Here is a 14,572-nt window from a genome sequence, read left to right as displayed (position 1 = left end):
TAAGTAAAGGGTTGAGAAAAAGAAAAGAAGGAAGTTGCTTTGGTTTTAAATCAGGGCATCTTTTAATGTGCTACAGTAACATCCACGTTTTCTGTAAAACAGTATTATAGCAACTCCCTTAAAAGATACCTGACAATAGTCAAGATAGTTTGCTATTTAAGTCAATGCAGCAATTCTTCGATATAAGAACAGAAAACCAATTATTAAACGTTATTCGTACTCAACTGAATTCTGAAACTTTAGCTGTTACAGAATGAAATATTTACTATGGGTATATTCAAGAACATACTGAGCAATGTGAAATGGATGACATTATGATCTTTAACTTACAAAATAAAAGAGAATGCTATTCATTTCAACAACAAAAGGAAGTCATATTGTCCTTACCTATATCAGCCTCATGTCTGTGATATCTGTTTATTATTTGAGCTAGAAAGTAGCTCCAAATATTAAATATATATATTTATTTAGGCTTATTTTGTCAGGAGATAAAGTGATCCTTTAATAATTGGGGCCTTAGGTAGTTCTGTATTCTTAAGATGTCAATAATGATTAAAATAAATTGGATACTGGATAGTGTTACTTTCATTTTAAATAATGTGTTCCATTTAATTTTATCCTTTGACTTTGTCTGATCAAATAATATGCATTCAAAGTCATATGAACATTTGGTCAGTCAACTGGCTAAACAGCTATTTCTAATTTGAATTAAGTTCTGGAGCTTCCCAACACACTGAATTTTTTGCAAGACACTGGTCTCCTTAAAAATACTGAATATGATTTTAGAGCTTACAGATTCTGTGTCAGACATAATTTTAAAAGATTATTCCAAGTAGCTATTTAGAACTTACTGACTTTTTGGGTTTTGCCTGGCAATTGATCTCCTTACTACCTTCAGTGGGCATGTATAATTTATCAGGTATATTTTGATGCAGAGGTGCAGTATCTCTGATTCAAAGTAGTTTGGTCAGGAATCAGGATGTAGACTAAAGGCTTCAATTATTTCTTGTAATACTGGCCAACTTTTATTTAGATCTTGTATAAAAAGCATAAGGTCATTAGCGTAAAATGAAACTTTGTTTTCTATTCCTAATACACTTATTCTCTGAATTTCTTCATTGTCTCTGGGTTGTTGGTTTTTTTGCGCTAATGGTTTGATAATTAAAGCAAATTAGTAAGGGTTATAAGGGACACCCTTTTCTTATTCCTCTGGATAACAGTATCAGCTTAGTCTTTGAGACATTTCCCCAAATACATGCTTTAGGATTTTTGTAGATTACATTCAGAAGTGGATTAAAGTGTTCCCCAAAGTGTTCTAAATAAAAATGGGCATTCTACTAAATCAAAAGTCTCTTCTGCATCCATAGCTAAAAATGCAGGTGTTTTTATTAGAGCTCTTAGAATCCAGTAGCATATGTAGGAGTTTTTTTTGTTAAGGAGCTTCTTCCTTTTAGAAAGCCAATTTGGCTTTGGTGCACTAATTTAGGCATTATTGTCTCTAATCTGGATGCTAGTAGTTTAGTTAAAATCTTACTATCTATATTTATTAAAGAGATGAGCCTATAAGATGCTGGATCTGATAAATCCTTATTTGGTTTAGGTATCAAACTGCCGTATATACTCAATCAAAAAATAGTTTGTTTATAAGCCGACCCCCCAAGATGGATAAGTAAAAATGGAAAATTTTTATTACCCATTCATAAACCAACCCTATAATTCAGGGGTTGGCAAACTTTGGCTCCTGGGCCATCAGGATAAGCCACTGGCGGACTGAGACAGTTTGTTTACCTCGAGTGTCCGCAGGCACAGAGATAAACCTAAGTACACAAAGTGTCTTGGCCCGCCAGCTGCTTACCCTGATGCGCCAGGACAGCAATCGGTGGGGAAATTGGGAGGGGTGGGGGGTGGAGAAGGGGGAAGAAGCTGGGGGTCAGGAAAGTAACCCCTGTGCCCACCCCCCACACGCTCCTCATCCCATCCCTTCCCACCCTAGCTGGGACAGGCCAGGGGAGGACGTCTCTGGCCTGGCTGGAGTTGCAACTGCAGGCTGGAAGGCACGGCCAAAGACTGCCAGCCCCAGAGCTGCAGCTGCTTCAGAGGCTGGAGGGAGAGCAACGTGATCAGAAGTGGAGAGATTCTGGCCCCGCCTCTTCCCTTCTGGCTCTGTTGGCTTTGCTGCCTCTCCTTGCCCCCTCTGTTGGGGGAGGGGTTGTGTCCCACCTCTCCCTCTCTATACCCGTTCATAAGCCAACCCCCTTCTCTGATGCCTCCCTTTTTTACTAAAAAAATTCAGCTTATGAACAAGTATATACGGTATATCTGATAGAAGTTATTTATTAAGCACACTGTTACCCAAGAAGGCTGAAATACATTAGCTAACAATGGAGAGACCTGTATTTTTAAACATTTTATAGTATTCAGGGTGGATCCATCTGGTGCAGGACTTTTCTCTAATTTTAGTATTGAGATTACCATCTCTATTTCTTCCTGTGCTGTTGGATATCTACTACTCATTATATGAAAGCCTGGGCCATTTAAAACCCTGCAATATACTAGTTCTTAATTCTTCCATGTTTACATATTTGCTAGTATAGATCTTTCTGAAATATTCTGTTATTATTTTGTTAATCCCTTTTTTTGGAGTATTCCACTTTTGTCCTTAACATAGGCTGTTTTGGGTTTTCTGTAGGAAATCCGTCTGGTAGTAATTTGCCAGATTTGTTTCCCCTTCAAAAACACCTGTGTTCAGCAAGTAAGAGAGCTGTCTGTTTTTTCTCCCCTGTTATTAGTGCTTCTAATGCTTTTTTGTCACCAATCTCTTAAAGCAAGTCTGCGTTAATAGTCAAATAATATTGCTTCTTCAACCTGTAAGTTTGTTCCTCTAAGTCTACATGTTCTTTTGTCTTTTTCCCCATGACAATTATATGAGATAATACGTCCCCTCATTATTGCTTTAAAGGCCGCCCCCAACTAGTTTCTGGGAACATTTCCTGTAAGGGATTATCTTCAATATAATAATCAGTATTTTTTTTATTTTATTGACAAAGCCTTTGTCTTTTAACAATATATTATTAAATTTCCAACTTCTGTCTCTTTTTTTTCCTGAATTAGACTTGGTGGGAGATATGATTTAATACAATTCTAACATTAAAAATTTCATGTAAAAACTTTTGCTATACTAGGATAGATCAATTTTTATATATTTTGGCAATTTTGGAGTAAAAAGTGAAATCCTTCCCATTAGAGTGTGGGAACCTCATATCTATCATGTCCTATTCTTTACATGTTGACTCCAGTATTTGAGCTGTTTTACATGGAGCTTCTCACCTAATTGGTAATCTACCTAACATGAGCTGAAGACAACAGTTAAAGTCATCTGCAGCTATTATCCATGAATTCTGAACTGTTGTAATCATTCCAAAAATATTAACCAATGAGCTATCCTCATTTGGAGCATATATGTTACACATTGTAACCCTCTACACATCCCTGCACCAAAACTCACCTGTCATCTGGGTCTGTTTTGATACTTTCACATTCTCTTGCTACTTGCTTACTTAGTAGTATAAACACCCTTCTGTTTCAGGAATTGTAAGACGTTCCATATACATGAGATGGCCATTTCCTTTTAAGTTTGATTTCTTCTTTTGTTTTGAGTTAGTTTCTTGAAGCACTGCCACTAATACCTTCTGCTTTTTCAAAAGCAGAAAGTACCTTTCTTATATGTTTAGTGTTTTAGTCCCCTAACATTCCAGAAGCACCAGACTGTTCCCATTTCTTTATCAATTTTTAAATATTTTCTGGTATTCTTAATATTTACAAAAACTTTTCTAATATTCATCCTGTGCTATTATTTGTTGAAAATTCCTTAACTTCACTTCTTGACTCCTTTTCCCGTTTACATGAGGTTAGAGATGCCCATGATTCTTTACCATGTCTTCAACACCTATGGATTCGTGCCATGGTCTGGAAGTTCCAGTCCTTTTATCTTCAAACTTCTCTTACCAAAGACTTTCCATTGCATCTTTGGTCTTCTATCCTTTTTTTGCTGTACTCTTCCTTCCATGCTTTCTTTGCTGATTGCTCTCTCATTCTTATCACCTGTCCAGCCCACCTCAAATGTGCATTTCTAGCCAATTCATCTTCTCCCTAACTTCTTTCATGCACACTCATCTACCCTCTGCTTGCCTGGCATTCTACTCAGAATATTGTTTTCTACTACCTGCATGATCTTTTCTTCCATCTCTGTAAGACTCACCATTTCGAAACCATAGAGTAGGCAGGGACAAACACATGCAGCATACACTTTTCCTTTATTACTTAACTGCTTGTCCTGCAATACTCCTGTCATCTTTTTCAATGTCATCCATGCACATTGTTTTCTTCTTTTCAATTTTCCAGATCTCCCTCTGATGGCATTAAGTGTACTTCTCAAGTATACAAGTTCTTTCTTCTGCCTCAGCTTCTCTCCTGAAACTTCAAACTATAACTCTTCTTCCACATTCCCTATTTGTATGGCTTCCATTTTCTTTGTATCTTTAAACCATGGTCTTCAATCACAGATGAACCTCATTTGAAACTCTGGCTGCTAAAGTTATACAGAACATCAGTAGGATTCAATAGGTAGGGTCTCGAATTGTCAAACATGACAGGCAGAGAGAGATAGCAAAGCAACATTCTCTTATCTTGTAATTCCTGACTGTAAGTCTATATAAATCTGGGGGAATTCTGCGCCCCCAAAAAAAATTCTGCACACAAGATTTTAAAAATCTGCAAAATTCTGCAAATTTTATTTGTCAAAATAACACTATATAATCACACCAGTTTCAATTTTGGTAATTTATTTCAAAATACCTGTCAGCAAGTATGTCTGTAACAATACAGACACACAATTTCTCCAGGATTAGAGAGTTACAGAAACTGCTACGAGAGCCCAAACAGTCACCCCCCCTCCCTCCCAGAGCCCAGCAGCGCCCCTCCCCAAAGCCCAGACACTCACCCCCACCCCTCAGAGCCCAGCCGCAGCCTTACACCAGCCCAGATAGTCACATCCATTCCCCCTCAGCCCAGACAGATCCCCTAGAGACCAGATGCAGCCCCCTCTCAGCCCAGACACTCACACCCCCAATCCTCCCAGAGGTCAGGGATCCAGAGGGATGAAGCCTGATGCTGGGTCCTGCGCTTGCACAGAATTTCCTGCGTACCACCGCCGCTTCCTTCTTCCTTCAGAGCATGCTGGGAATTGAGATGCTGGGAACCCCACCAATTCCCTCCCCTTCCCCCAGCATTGTCTTATATTTGCGAGCTGGGCTCTGCAAGGTCCAGCGGCCCCTAGTGGCAGCCAACATCTCTGCAGCCCATTTCTGTGGGGCAAAAAGGAAATTCTACACGCACAACGGCGCAGAATTCCCCCAGGAGTAAGAGTCTACAACACCCAAGTGCACTCAATTCTGTACAAAAAAAAGGGGGAACACTCTCACTAGGTATTGATCTGCCCATATACTTTTGAGGAAAATAGCTTATACTAGATACAGGTAGGGAATTGCAAGAGGCAACTTATCCAGGGCATAGATGTCATTCCAGCATCTGTCTATGAACTTCATCAGAAACACAAACACCAATATGAGGAAAGCTATATAGTTTTAACCTATTGGTTAAAATGTTAATTAATGTGTTAAAAATTATCACCTTTTTTCCTAGTAAAGACAAGTCACAAAGGTGTTAACTACATCAAGTTAATGAACTTGAGGTTAAAAAAAGCCTCGTGTACACATACTCTTAACATGTTTCAGATTTTTGTATGGAGCTGGCAGGGGAAGTGAAGGTTAACAAAATTAAATACACTTGTGTCTGGATAACCTTTGTTTGAAGCCTTACATTAGTGTAACATCCCCAAGTATGTTAGCCAAAAGTAAGGGCTATTTGCTTCAGTGAGACATTTCCCTAGTGGTATATTCTCGGACAATAAATGTTTGGCAGTTTTATATGGTGACTGCATAAAACTATTAATTCACTTCCAAATATTCTGACTCTCAAAACAAGGGATGCAGAGTGAAAAGGCGTTCTATTTAAGATATTGCTGTAGGAATTATAAGTGATTTCCTATAATTTGACGTAGCTAATTATAGTAGTATAAGTAAAGGAAGGAAAACTGATACTCTTATGTTCTCTCAGACAGATTGTAATAGATCTATACTGCCCTACAAACCACTTCGGCTTGGAGGAATATTTAGTCACCTCCCAGTGTAATATGAAGGTTAAAATCAAAAGATAGAAAAATAAAGCAAGCAGCTCCTGGATATGGTTTAAATGTCTAATTAGTACCTATAATTTGTCTGTATGTTTTTGCAAATGATTTTTATAAAGGAGAAACTACTCGAATATTGACGAGAACTATTCTTCTATATTACAATTTTGACAAAAGTTTAAAGTTTTAGAAAAGGGAGGTGCCACACTCACTATGTTTGATGGCTTCAACCTCGAGACTGGGAACAGTAATACCGAAGTAACCGAGATCAAAATGAATTTAAGGGTAGATAATTTCTGAATAGTATTTATAAAGCTTTAGCTTATTATATTCCTGCCTGTCAGAAGCACCTTCCTGGATCATCCCATCACTGGGTGCAATTAAAACTTTTGACAGCCAAAATTGCATTAGTCTTATAAGACGATGGCATTTTGAGGTAGCTTTCTACATTGGCTAAAGGAAGCCCTACAGCTGCTTTGATAGTGCACAAGGGAAAAAACAAACCAAGAAGTTTTAGGATGGGATGGGCAAGAGTCAAGGATGCCTGCTTCCTCTAATTTTCTTTACTATTGACCTTGAATCGCTGGGCACAAATTCAGATTAATTGGGGAGAAAAATCAAGGGTATCCAAGTTAGAAAAGACTTTCACTTGCTTCTCGTATGTAGAGATTATATGATCCTGTATCTGAATATATTCTACTGGAAGTACTGAGTATACTGAAAAACCACTCTGGATTTAAAATCGAACATATCCTCAGTAATTATGAAAGCTAGATAACCCAATTAGAGCCAGCTAATTTTTTTTTTTTTTAAACAGACTAGTCTAGGGTTTTTTTTTTTTTCCTGGTTGTCAATTAGATCTAATAAGTAGTCTTTTTCTTATGTTCCAGAAAGGGTTTAGGTGATATTTTCAAAAGTACTCATCACCAACAATTGGAGCCAGATTTCAGAATAAAGGGGCTAGATCAGAGGTGGGCAAACTATGGGCCGCGGGCCACATCCAGCCCGCGAGACCGTCCTGCCCAGTCCTCGAGCTCCTGGCCCAGGGGGCTAGCCCCAGACCCTCCCTCGCTGTTCCCTCCTTCCCCCGCAGCCTCAGCTCACCCCGCCGCTGGCGCAATGCTCTGGGTGGCAGGGCTGTGAGCTCCTGGGGCAGCGCAGCTGTAGAGTTGGGGCCTGACCCAGTCTCTGTGCTGCGTGGTGGCAGCAGTGGTGTGGCCTGGCTCCAGCCAGGCGGTGCGGCTGTTGTGCCGCCAGCCACCGGTGCTCCAAGCAGGGAGCAGGGGGGAGGGGGGTGGCGGGGGCTGGATAGAGGGCAGGGAAATTCGGGGGGTGGTCAGGGGGCAGGAGTGTGGATAGGGGTCAGGGTGGTTGTGGGGGGGAACAGGGGGTTGAATGGGGGCTGGGGTCCCGGGGGGGCAGTCAGGAAGGGGGGGTTGGATGGGGTGGCAGGGGGCAGTCAGGGGCAGGGGTTCCAGGGGCAGTCAGGGGACAGGGAGAAGGGGTGGTTGGATGAGGCAGGGGTCCTGGGGGGGCAGTCAGGAATGAGAGGAGGGGTTGGATGGGGTGGTGGGGGTCCAGGGGCATTCAGGGGACAGGGAGCAGAGGAGTGTGGATGGGACAGGGGTCTCAGGGGGGCCGTCAGGGAACAGAGGGGGTTGGATGGAGGGGCAGTCCGGGGGAGGGGGGCAGATAGGAGGTGGGAGCCGGGCTATAACCCTCTCTCCTAACTGGCCCCCCGTACAATTTACGAAACCCAGTGCAGCCCTCAAGCCAAAAAGTATGCCTACCCATGGGCTAGGTTTTTAAAAGATCTTTAAAATCTAGTCCCTTTAAATATAGGTACTGTATCTAGGTAAAAATCCATCTCCTGATATAAAGGACCAATATACTGCAAATATTTTATCATTACTGAATAAAATTACTAAAGGTTTATAAAATGACCAAAATCTTTTAACTAGTTATCTTTGAAGAATTAAATAAAAATGCTAATAGTAACATGATTGTGTTTAATTTAAACCCTCTCCCCGAAAAGAGATACTGCTTTAACAAAGTGAAAACTCAAAAACATTTTAACAGTTGCGGTAAAAGGCTAAAAAGAAGATAGTTTTACCATTCAATACTAAAAGAACAAATGGATGTTTATCTTCTACTAGTTTAAAAATGTATTTGGTCTCTAACTGAAGATCCATAGCATTCTGTAATGATAACCTTTAAAATATTCATTGGACTTGAACATATGCATAAACATGCTTTCAAAAACTGTAACAACCTTTGAACTGACAAACAGATAAGACAAAAATACTTTGTAGAGGTATCTGTATAGGACAAGGTTTGTTGCAGAGTGGACATCTTGGGTGATGTATCACCTTTCACTGCAACAGATAAATTTAGAAAAAAATATAAGCATACTTACTACTCCTCTACCAGAACATCCAAGAAATTGGCATATCCAAGGATGTCAAATATTAAAAAAAAGATCTATTTCTTTGCAAAAGGATAAAGAATTTTAGTTTTCTTTTATTACAAATAAAATATTTTGCTTCAAAATCAGATAGAAAACTAACTCTGAAGACAAAAAGTGAACTGAATAAAGGCTGTAACGATATTTTGACAAAAAAGGGCTACCCTGTAGACTTTAAGCCCTCAAACATATTTTTGTAAAAAGGAAGTGATCATATGCAAATGAGGCAAGAAAATGCTTATGCTATTATCCACAAAAGGAGCAAAAACTTCAGACTATTTGTACATACATGTCTAATCCTCAATAAAACTCAAGTAAAATTAGTCATCTGAGCACATAATGTACCCAAAATTCTTAAGTCAACAATATATCTGCAGACTGTTGCGGGGAAAAACATAATATAAAAAAAGGCATTTTTATGATAATTTTGTCCATATACTCTCAATTTCTAAGCTATGATTAAGGACAGAAGGAAGTGTGTAACAATTTTTCTTTTGGCTACATATCAAGATATAGCAGTGATAGATTAATACAAGGGCCTTTGGAGTCATGTTATTTTAAATGCCAAAAACTGTTCTGAAAACCTGGAAAGGAAACCACTGACAGAATGAATGGATCCACAAAATTTAATGTTTACTACTGATAAGCTAACATGTCTTCAAGAAAATACCAAACACTGCTAACCTTCTAAAATTACAACGAAATAAAGTTCCCGATGGCAGGAGGTCCTAATGTTTACCTAATTGTATTTTAATATGTTGCACAGCTAAATTTCAATAGATTCCTATTAAGAGATTCAGTCAATTAAAAAAAAATTTAATTCCTCATTATCATTGGTTACTTGGTGTTTTGTGACCTTTTTACACCTTAGTCCTTACATTTTCCCTCTCCATGTCTTGTAGCACAGGTCATATAGAAACAGTTTTAACTGATATATTGTCATGTATGATATCCCACTGTGGTGCCTATTACTCAACAGTGATGTTTCAGATATTCCAGGTTCCCTCCTTATATGTATAATCTACGTAAAATTTGTTATAATTATTGCTTCTGGGATCTTACATTTGCAAATTCAAAATATCCTGTTAATTTGCAAAGTAAGAGACACTCAGATGACTGATACTCTCCTTACTTATGGGCCAGTTTGCCTTATGAGAATCCAGAGTTGAAGGGACTATTCTACATGTAGGTCACCGCTTCCTGAATGGAAGAAGCGAGGTGAGCAATAGCCGAAGTACCACAGGGACTGAAGATCTATGTTAGGATTAGGTTGCTCCATGAATAATCTCTCCCACCCAAGTAGGCAACCAGTAATCCACAGAAGAGTTAATATCCTGAGGCTCTCTCTCTTCTGCAGAGATGCCTCTTGCTGCCAAATCTCATTTTTGAAGCAAGCAAAGGTAAGAGCTTCCAGAGGAAATTACTGATGCAAGTACATAGTAACACACCAAGCTTCCAGGGAATCGGGAACCAAGGGTCCTTGTAGCGATGCCGAGTCATAGGAACTATGCTAGCTAGCCCTGGGTATCCAGCCACTTCCAAAATATGCAGGCCACAAGACTAAACTTTTACTCATTTAAAGCCACACAAGATATTCATAGACAAACTATTTTAAAATGAAATTAAGGTTGAGAGTACACATCAGTAAATTTATGGTAACACATTACAGAGATGCTGTAGTTATCTCAAACCCATGTATTCTAAAACCAGGAAATTCAGAGATTAGGTTAAATGTAAACGAAATTCAAATGCCCCGAGGAACAGAAAGGCACAGTCAGGGAACTCAGGGCTTGCCTACATGAACATAGCAGTTCTCAACCAGGGGTCCACGGCCCCCCAGTTTCAAGGAGCCATGGGGCTCCATAGCTAAAGCCTGGTGCCCCCATGGGGCAGAATCCACAAACCCCAAGCGCGCCCCCTCCCCGGTTGCTGAAGTCCGGAGCCCCGAACCCCGCAGGGCTAAAGCCTCGAGGTCCCTCTCTCTCTCCCCATCTAGTGGCTGAAGCCAGTAGCCCTGATACTCCTCCACTGGGCCCTGGAGTTTCTGTAGTATGTTGGAGGGGCCTCAGAAAGAAAAAGATTGAGAACCCCTGAATTAGACCACAGCAAGGTGGGGTGTGATTCTACCATGCACTAGCCTGCTGCAGTCTAACTGTTCGCACACTTCCTGATGACAGGCATTAACACTTAGAGCGCTTTGAACTAGTCCCGCTTCAAAGAGGACTAACTCAAAGTGCTCTAATGAACCATTAATGCAGGTCAGCAGGTGCACATTTCTTATTAATCTGAACAGGACTGAGGCCACAGTCTGTCCTTAATTAAAAAGACAACTTTCAAAAACAGTCATGTTTTCATACTGTTCTCAACAGGACAGATTCGATAAGACACATTTTCTCAAAAATGGCCACTGCCTCTCATTGATTCTAATAGGAATGAAGCCAACAGGTTCTGATGAAAGACTGGCACTGTGAGGAGCAGGTGAATGGCAGTGGCCATCTTTGCTAAATCTTATTACCAATTCTCAGAGCACAGACTATACAAGTGATCAGATCATGTTTTTATTACTTGGAGACCTTACTCTTTTGAAGAGTTTTAATTCTTCCATGGTCTCTAAAGTCCAAACTTTTGATCTTTCTAAACAGGATATTTTATATGCTTCTAGATCTGAAACACGAAAGTTAAAAACACATACTCTTCTAGAGTAAATACAAGTACGGTTGGCTTCGACAGGGGACTAATGTGCTATACAAGGCTTGCATCAAAGATGAGACCATGGGAAGGGAGAAGGAAAAAAAGTCTCAGTGGATGTGCCATCAGTCATGACAAATGGAATATAACAGAAAATAACATGTTTTGATTAAAGTGAAATCAGAGGCTCAGTGCACAATAAAATAGGCTTTATATTTCTACCACCCTACGAATGATCTGTTTCACAAATGTTTAAAGTAAGACACCTGGAACCCATTATTGGTAGTTCTGTCTTTTGTTGGTAGTTTCTGATTTGATCATATTGCATTCTTGCCAACCTCTTTTCATGCCACAGAGCCTTGCCTCGCCATGCTTCTATTATCCAATGGTTTTTGAAAGTTGTCATATCCTCAAGACAGATCTCAACTTGAGTTTTCTTACAGTAAAGAAATGTATCCTTATTTGCTGGATTCAGAGCAAACCGCCTGATCGTGGAATTCTAGTTTAAATATTCTATTATGGAAAAATGGTTGGCTCAACACCAGAGAAATTCTGGATTCAGAAACTGCTTTTAAACACACACCCCCACCACCACCTGCCGGGAATAGGGTGAAAAAAAATAGCAGAATCAGGTCTGGATGCCATGGTGGAGAATATTTCTAGACAATTTAGAACCAAGAGGTTAAAATTTCAAAAGAACCAAAGTGATTTAGGCAAATAAGTCCCACTGACATTCCAATATACTGAAATTTTACCCAATATTTATATCTAAGGGATGTGGAATTGTGGCAAGGAAGTATCTCTAAAGAAGTGTGGGGGTGTTCACCATCCTCACTGCCCCCACCTCCATCTCCCATTTCTCTGTCCTTTGAGGAAGGGAGTTGAGTAGTTTTTACTTCCCCACCTCTCAGATGAGATTTAAAGAATTGGCTTTAAATTTTTGTCATCTGCTTTCTGTACAGATAAATTAAATGGAGCCAAAAACAGCTTTATTTTTATGCTTGTTCACAAGTTACTTGTTTATACGTTTTAGCCAATGCAAACACATACACACAGACACAGAGACAGATTTTGTCTGGTATATACACCTATCAGCCAGTGGCTGATAGGGAAGAAGTTGCTCGCTGTCCTCTCTGGTGAGGTCAAGGGGCAGCACTTAAGTATGAAATTCAGTACTCCCTCTTCCCCTATTGCTGGGATTTTTACCAGGGAGGTGCCCCTGAAGCCTGCTTAGGACCTTCATCTTTCATATCAGCTTTGCTTTTACATAGTTGAGAAATCGAAATATTCCTTGCATCCTGGCTGCTGCAAAGAGGGTGTCTTCCCTTTTCCTCTTACATAAAACTCAGCTGTTGCTAGAGAAGATGGAGACAGGGAAGAAAAGAGATTATTTTCCTCCTTATTCCCTACATATTGTTGGGAGGTGTCATCTATTTGCCTTTCTTCTCTGATTTCTGAAGGGTGCACTCAAGGCTTTAACAGGCTCATCTACCTCTACATGTGGTCTAGCCATCACTAGGAGGAGGCAGAGTACCACACTGGGGAGGAGAAGTTGTGGGTAATAGAAAAGGTAATTGTGCTCTCTTCCCCGTTCCCGCTGTACTACCATCCTGAAGCTGCTGTTCAGTGGGAAAGTTTAAAAAATTCAATTCAGTTCCACTGCATCTTTTTAAAACACCAATAAGCAATATTTAAACCAACAAAAACCTCTTATAATATTCTGCAGCCAGTAGGCCTTTACACTATGTTCATTACCATGGTATCAAGTATCAGAGGGGTAGCCGTGTTAGTCTGGATCTGTAAAAGCAGCAAACAGTCCTGTGGCACCTTATAGACTAACAGACGTATTGGAGCATGAGCTTTCGTGGGTGAAAGCTCATGTTCCAAAACGTCTGTTAGTCTATAAGGTGCCACAGGACTGTTTGCTGCTATTACCATGGTAGGAGTGCCTCGTTTCCTACTTGCCATTGGTGAAAATGTACATTTTTCAAGCCTTTCTGATACACAATTAAATTTAACAAGGCAGATTTAAACAAACTCCTATAAAAGGGCAGCTGGATAACAAACCAAAATGTGAAAGAATCTCTTAAGTCTTTCAAATGAAAAGAGAAGATAAAGCTATGATATTACATAAAAAGTCTCCTAAACATTTTCTTAAGCAAAATTGGATTTATATGTAAACATGAACTTAGAATATCAAAACAAACACAAGGAACTAAAAAACCATTTTTCCTGGAAGACACACTTAAGAACCAATTGTTAAGGTAAAGAAAAAATGATTCTCTATTTGCAGTTCTACTGTAGGACATTTCCTATACATCAAGAGATTGAAAGGGAGGCTAATGAACGTGATGGAATAAAACTGGCTGGAGACCAGCATAGTAAAGGAAGACAAGATTCAAGTTTTCCCAATAACTTTACAAATCCACCACAATCTTAAACTGCAACACTCCTGCTTTCCAGATGTGAAGCATTTAGAACAATCACCACCAATGCCACTGTACTTTGCTAAATTTGTAATATGGAAAAAAATCTACCACATACTAAGATCATTAGCATATCTATGTTATTTCACAAATGAAAATTAGATTTCAATGTATTAGAAGAGTGGTCACCAACCAGTCGACTGCAATTGACTGGCCAACCCTAGAGGATCAACCAGTCGATTGCAATCTCCAGCCGCAGTTTAGTGTGGCTGCCGCTAAGGCTACCCCGGCTCCACACCACTCCTGGAAGCAGTCACTACAGCCCCACAGGTCTCCCTCCACGCGTGCTGCTCCTGCCTGCAAGCACCATTCTTGCAGCTCGCATTGGCCAGGAGAGCTGCGGGGGTGGTGCTTGCAGAGAGGAGCAGTGGTGGAGCCACATGCCCCCTGCCCTCCCCACCCCAGGGGCTGCAGGGGCCCGTTGGCCTCTTCTGGGACTGGTGTGGGGGGCGGAGTAGGCAGAGAGCCTTCCTTAGCCTCACTGTGCCTGCCACCAACTGGGAGCCACCGGAGGTAAGTGCTGCCCAGCGGGAGGCTACACCACAAGCCCCACCCTGAGACCCCTCCTGGAGCCAGCACTCCATAACCCCTTCTGTACCCCAAACCTGCTCCTACACCCCCTCCCAGAACCAGCACCCCATGCCCCCTCCTGCACCCCAACACTCTGCCCCAGCCCACAGCTCCCTC

At 40.6% G+C, this 14,572-nt stretch overlaps 1 protein-coding gene across 5 annotated transcripts in view; it reads right to left on the bottom strand.

Annotated features, from left to right (window-relative positions):
- Positions 1-14,572, bottom strand: part of USP15 (ubiquitin specific peptidase 15) — a 154,476-nt gene that overhangs the window by 60,964 nt on the left and 78,940 nt on the right. Inside the window, exon 7 of one of the 5 annotated variants that reach the window (XM_045032892.1) lies at positions 12,406-12,754. The exons of the other annotated variants lie outside the window; for them this stretch is intronic. Within the exon in view, the coding sequence (XP_044888827.1) occupies positions 12,745-12,754 (10 nt within the window). The 3' untranslated portion in view covers positions 12,406-12,744. Of the gene's footprint in view, positions 1-12,405; positions 12,755-14,572 lie in introns of those variants that run through there. 5 annotated transcript variants of the gene reach the window in all.

This window comes from Mauremys mutica, chromosome 1 (genome assembly GCF_020497125.1).
Source record: "Mauremys mutica isolate MM-2020 ecotype Southern chromosome 1, ASM2049712v1, whole genome shotgun sequence".
Classification (NCBI taxonomy): Eukaryota; Metazoa; Chordata; order Testudines; family Geoemydidae; genus Mauremys; species Mauremys mutica.
Note: the sequence above shows the minus strand (reverse complement) of the source record. Positions and strands in the feature narration are given on the sequence as shown.